Raw genomic sequence first — 6,000 nt, forward strand, 5'->3', positions numbered from 1 at the left:
GAAAGGAATGGTACAAGGAGGTTGCAAAAGCCAAACCAGATACCTAGATTGACCTGGTTCTAGGGCAAGCAAACAGCTTTCTTCCATCTGGTGACTGCTGTCCACCCTACTGGCTGCACTCCTCTACAGTTGTACCCCCCACCCCCATCCTTTTCCATCCATCTCAAGGTCCTCGGCCTGGAGAGAGAGCCCTCAGGTCAAATGTCTCCAGTTCCTCTCCATCACTCTTCCATTAGACCTTGTCACTGATTCTTGGGCTTGCTCAGAAGGGTCAAAGACGTTTAGCCTCTACAACTTACTTCTCATCCTTTTCAAACTTTCAAACAGGAGTCTAGGAAGTTTTTTGTTTTCACCTTCCTGGGATCTATCGTGTGGATAGCCATGTTCTCATACCTCATGGTGTGGTGGGCTCACCAGGTGAGTGAACAGCAGGAACGAAATCCTCTACCAGCAGGTCCCAAGGACACTTTCCTTCAGGATCAATTTCCGGTACTCAGGGAATCTCGAGGATCAAGTGAATTCGTGCTGTTTCTGTGTTGCTTGTAAAGGCTTAAAGGTAGACTTTTTATTCCAGTGAATGCAGTGCTTTTCAAGTGTGGCTTTTCTGTTATATCCTGTAGCATGGCATAGAAGACCTTGGAATCCTGCCTGATTCCAGCTGACCATGGCTTATTAGCCTTATTTCCTGCTTCTCCGCCATGTACCCATCCCTCTCACCTGGTGAAATCCTATGCACTCTGAGAGCCAGCTGTTTCGCCTGCTCTCTGGCATTCAATTAGTCTTCCTCTGAGTACCCATAGTGTTTCTGTTCTGCCTGGAATACTGCACTGTAATAATTGTTTACTAGCTTTCCTCTCTAAAAGGCTAAGGTTAGGGTCTATGTCATCCTGCTCATATTTCCACCTCCAGCCTCTTAGTTCTTGGCACACAGCAAGTGTCCACATTCCTGGAAATAGAAATGCTGACATGAACAGCTCTTTGGAAGGGCAGTTCTTGTGGGAAGGTAGGGGTGTTAAGAGTTGGAATGACAGCGAGCAGCAGATCTGGTGTAGGTAACTTTTAGTCCAATTGTGAAAAGAAGAGCAACATGGTCCCTGCAGCCAGGAGCAGGAGTCTTGCTTGCTCTTCCTCTCTGTGGCCATCTCAGTTGTAGGTCCGCCTATCACCCTTCCTCACTCAGGCTGAGGGGGTATAGCTGAGCTCCTTAGAAGGCATTCTGTTTGCACGAAGTAGGATGTGGATAGTGGTTGGAGGTGCCTCAGATTTTTCACCTACTGTTGCCATGGTTTCTCATTACTGTTGCTGTTTACCAGGTTGGTGAAACAATAGGCATTTCTGAAGAGATTATGGGCCTGACAATCCTTGCAGCAGGCACATCAATTCCTGACCTCATCACCAGTGTGATTGTCGCTCGAAAAGGCCTGGGAGACATGGCTGTGTCAAGCTCTGTGGGCAGTAACATATTTGATATTACTGTGGGGTGAGTGGCAATGTTACTTCCTAAGGGGTGTTACATGTGACTGAAACACTGCATTGGCTCTGTTCACTGGTTTTCTGCTTTATTCATTATACATAGCATAAAAGGGCATTTATATTGTTAGTTTCTGCAGAGCAACAAAATATCTTGCCTTCATTCATCATAGCCAGATGGGATAATAGAACTAAAATGCTGCCTGAAATGTAACTGACTGGAATTTACAGATAAATTGAAAACCAAAGTCCATTTCCTTCTATTACCAAATAGCATCAAATGCTCTCCTCACTGACTTTCAAGGCGGTGGAGGTGGGACTGGAAGGAGCAATGACTCAACTTCACTTCTTGGTACTACTCTTGCTCCTTTGTACGTGAACTCCTGCTAGCTCAGAGGCTCTAAACAGCATTTTGTATAACGTGCAAATGCCTTACCCTCCTGTACCCATCCTCTTACCCCATTCTCCCTACCTTGTCAGAAAGGGGCTATTTTCATTTCCCCAATCATGTTCTGAATTTAGGTGGTAGATTTGTTTCCTTAAATTTTAATCTGTGTATGTGTATTTGGGGTGAGGGGCAGGTAAAAAGGCAGCCCTCATCACTAAAGAATTAAAAGAAATGTAGGCCTTATAAAAATGTAGAGATTTAAGAGTACATATCACACTGGGGCTGGGTGTGGTGATGTGTGCCTGTAATTCCAGCATTTAAAAAAAAAAAAAAAGGCACACATCAACCAATCTGAGTCATATAGAAGTCATGAAGTATGCAGAAAATAAAAAAAAAGCTCAGACTCAGAATACTTCAGTTTTAACCTAAGCTTTTCTAGGTATTAGCTGCGAGTCCTTGGGCAAGTAATTTAATTTCCCTGAAACTTAGTTTCCTTGTCTGTGAAATGGGGCTAATAATTTCTGTTCACTTCATAGATTTTTTTCTTGGTGGAAGAATACATACTTTGTAAACTGTAAAATACTATTTAAGTGTATGGGATTATTATAAACATTGAGGATATTCACATTGTTTCTTCAATCTTGCAGCTTGCCCGTTCCTTGGTTGCTTTTCTGTCTTATTAATGGATTACAGCCAGTTCCAGTCAGCAGCAATGGCTTGTTTTGTGCAATTGTTTTGCTTTTTCTCATGCTTCTGTTTGTGATCTCTTCAATTGCGTCATGTAAATGGAGAATGAACAAGATCCTGGGCTTCACAATGTTCCTCCTTTACTTTGTGTTCCTGATAATCAGTGTGATGTTAGAAGATCGAATCATATCCTGTCCTGTATCTGTCTGAGTTAAGTCACTCTTGCTCACAATGGACATGGATCAGAAGACTACGCAGAAGTTATTGTATCTCTTGTGACACTAATGAAAGAATGTATATGAGCCTGGAAAGTGAACTGAGTGACCTAGGACCTCTGATGTGAATGTGATCTGAGACTAAGGTTTGTCCTTGGAAACACGTGCAGCTCATTGTGGATTAAGAACCTCACCTCTGGAGGGGTGGAGTTTCTACCCCTGACTCATGCAGACATTTATTACATGGAGGCAATAGAAGGACCCCTGGAGCCAGAGGGTTTTCTAAATGAGAGATAATTGGGGGCAAAGGTTGGGATAGGCGCAGCGGCTATAAGATAAACTCCTGTGCTCACTGTTCCCTGATCATTCCTGAAGGACTGCTGGCCCAAAAGATGCAGCTGTGGTCTACATCTCAGCCTTCCCAACCTCTGCCCCAAACACATGCTGCAATTTTGTTGCCTCCTTTTCTGTTCAAAATGTGAGGTTCTATCAGGTTTGTAATCACTGTAGGTTCAGTTATTGGTGAGTTTAAGGATCCAAGGCTACAGAAAAAAAAGAAGTATAACAGGAATCAATGATCATTCCACGTTTTGTAGCCCACTGCCTCTGGATATATACCAGTATTTTCTTGCTTTTTTTTGAGACAGAGTTTCGCTCTTGCCCAGGCTGGAGTGCAATGGTGTGATCTTGGTTCACCGCAACCTTCACCTCCTGGGTTCAAGCGATTCTCCTGCCTCAGCCTGACTTCATGATCTTCTTGCCTCGGCCTCCCAAAGTGCTGGGATTACAGGCGTGAGCCACCGCGCCTGGCCTATACCAGTATTTTCTAGCTTAAAAGGAAGACTACCTTTAACTCTTATTGTTGCATTTCTGAAAAGTGAAATTTAAAAAGCAGCCTGAAAAATAAAAATTTGTAATCTGCTCTTGAACTGGAAGGAGTGGAGATTAGGGAAGTAAAACTACTCTAGAGGCCATTTAAAAGTATGTATTTATTAGAACATCTAAATTCATGTAGTCTCCATCAGTGGTCACCTTGAGGGATTAGACATTCTAATGGAATGTCCTGGCTCCACCCTTGGCCAGCTGTCCTGGTTTCACCCTCCAGCATGTTCTCACCCAACAATGACAGCTGAGTGGAGTGGGAAGGGAAGTCATTCTAAAGAGTCCAAAGTCAGTAGCGCCACATCTGGTTTATAAAGTAAGAGATCCAGTGGGGCAATGCTATTTTTGTATGTCAACCTAGATAGGATTATAAAGCAAGACTGATTTCTTCTGTGCTTTATGAAGGGATCTTAAGGTAGTTACAGACAGGAAATTCCAAGAATGCATAACACAATGACAACATGGTGAAAAAAGTGCAGTACTACTTCCAAGGTAGCTAGTGTAAAGGACACTTGAGTTTTTAAAAATGTGGTTAAACATTTTATGTGGAATTTGATGAGTTTGTATGTTAAATACCACTGCTTGCTGCTTTTACTAGAACCAAGTTAAGGGACACATTAGAAACAGAACAGTTTAATATCACTGACTTCAGAGCAAAATGAGCTCGGGTGACTGCATATTATGATAGTAAATATGGCTTTAATTACAAATGAGGAATGATTCACTGAAGATGAGAAGATGAAAAGGACGGATGTGATGTGAAAAACCCAAACATTTTGGCACTGAACGATGGCTAAGGTGTTCCAAATATTCCATCTTTTAAGATGAACTGCTTAATTAATTGCCTCGCTACCCCAGGATTCCCCTTCTTTGGAAATAATTTTTATTAAATTTCAATAAACTGTGAATCCCAATGGTATTTTACTTTACAACATGGATGGGCTCATCCTTATCTTTAGGTCATTTGGTCAGAATCCTCCCGAGAAGACTGATGAAGAGTATGGAATCATGTTCCAATTCTATATTCTTAATTATCCTTATTCCTGATGCTACTGCATTGCTGGGTTTCCATAGCCATGGCCTAAGAACAGGAAGAGAAGGCAATGCCTGTGGGAGGGAGGTCCCTACACCAAAATTCTGGATGCTAACCTGGTGTCTACAGCCCATTCCAGTTAGCCTCGGGGATGCCACCTCCTCATCCACAGCCTGGGATCTGATGCTCTTCCTCAGACTGAGTAAGGAGCGATGGACCGTAAAATGCTGTGTAATGATAAAAGGCTGAAATATCCATTTAATGATAAAAACCAACTCTAATAATCTGACATCCTTTTCCCAATTTGCTGAATTTCTGGCATACCCCTTTGCCTAGAAAGGAAGTTCTGATCATTTCACAGTGTTACAGAAAAGGACAAGTACAAAAAATGAAAGCTGAGTCTTGATGGATGAGTAGGAATTCATTGGGGGAGAGACAGAGATTACTTTGGGGAGATGGAAAACTTGCGTAACTTTTAAAAGACTAATTGGTTATACCTGGAAATTAGAATTTTTGGTCACACATTTACAAACCTACTATAATATTAAAATCATGCTGTTTTAGAGGTAAAGTACCATTTAAAAATGTCAAGATAATATTGAGATGGTCCTCTCACTTTATAGGCAGAATATTCTGTATGTAGTTACTTGTGACAAATTCTAGGTCGCTCATTCAGCCTGGAAAGTCTGAACTGTCCCACATGGGTATCTGAATTGGAAGTCAGTGGCTACATGGATGACTTCAAATCCCTTAGGCTGCACTTCCTTGATAGTGTGATAAACCCTGGTAATAAGTTTGAGCCAGATTTCTGAATTCTTCCTATTTAATCGGTTACGATTCTATATAGTACCAGAAAAAAGAGATGTATTCCAAATTTTTCAAACTGTTATGTGTTTAAATGTTTTTTTTTTTTAATTAATTAATTAATTAATTAATTTTAAAGAGACGGGGCCTTGCCCTGTCACCCAGGCTGGAGTGCAGTGACATGAACATGGCTCACTGTAGCCTCACCTTTTGGGCTCAAGCAATCCTCCCGCCTCAGCCCCCCAAGTAGCTGGGACTACAGAAGTGCACCACCACACCCAGCTAATTTTTGTATTTTTTTTTTATAGAGATAGGGTTTTGCCCTGTTGCCCAGGCTGATCTCGAACTCCTGAGCTCAGGCAATCCGCCCTCCTTGGCTTCCCAAAGTGCTGAGATTACAGGCCTGAGCCACTGTACCCAGCCAAAATGGTTACTATATATTTTGAACATTATATTGCACTGTCATCAATAGATTTGAAAATGGTTTTTACCAAATTACAGGCTTAGTCTTTTACAGCTGT

At 41.9% G+C, this 6,000-nt stretch overlaps 1 protein-coding gene across 6 annotated transcripts in view; it reads left to right on the forward strand.

Annotated features, from left to right (window-relative positions):
* Positions 1 to 4,964, forward strand: part of SLC24A1 (solute carrier family 24 member 1) — a 44,661-nt gene extending 39,697 nt beyond the window's left edge. For 4 of the 6 annotated variants that reach the window (XM_008016214.3, XM_008016218.3, XM_008016215.3 and 1 more), the window contains 3 exons: positions 328 to 417; positions 1,314 to 1,480; positions 2,506 to 4,964. In XM_008016214.3, coding sequence (XP_008014405.3) covers positions 328 to 417; positions 1,314 to 1,480; positions 2,506 to 2,755 — 507 coding nt within the window. In that variant the 3' untranslated portion in view covers positions 2,756 to 4,964. Of the gene's footprint in view, positions 1 to 327; positions 418 to 620; positions 1,481 to 2,505 lie in introns of those variants that run through there. The other 2 variants (XM_008016219.3, XM_073012255.1) reach the window with 2 other exon arrangements.
* The last annotated feature ends 1,036 nt before the right edge of the window (positions 4,965 to 6,000 follow it).

Source organism: Chlorocebus sabaeus, chromosome 26 (genome assembly GCF_047675955.1).
Source record: "Chlorocebus sabaeus isolate Y175 chromosome 26, mChlSab1.0.hap1, whole genome shotgun sequence".
In the NCBI taxonomy this organism is placed as follows: Eukaryota; Metazoa; Chordata; class Mammalia; order Primates; family Cercopithecidae; genus Chlorocebus; species Chlorocebus sabaeus.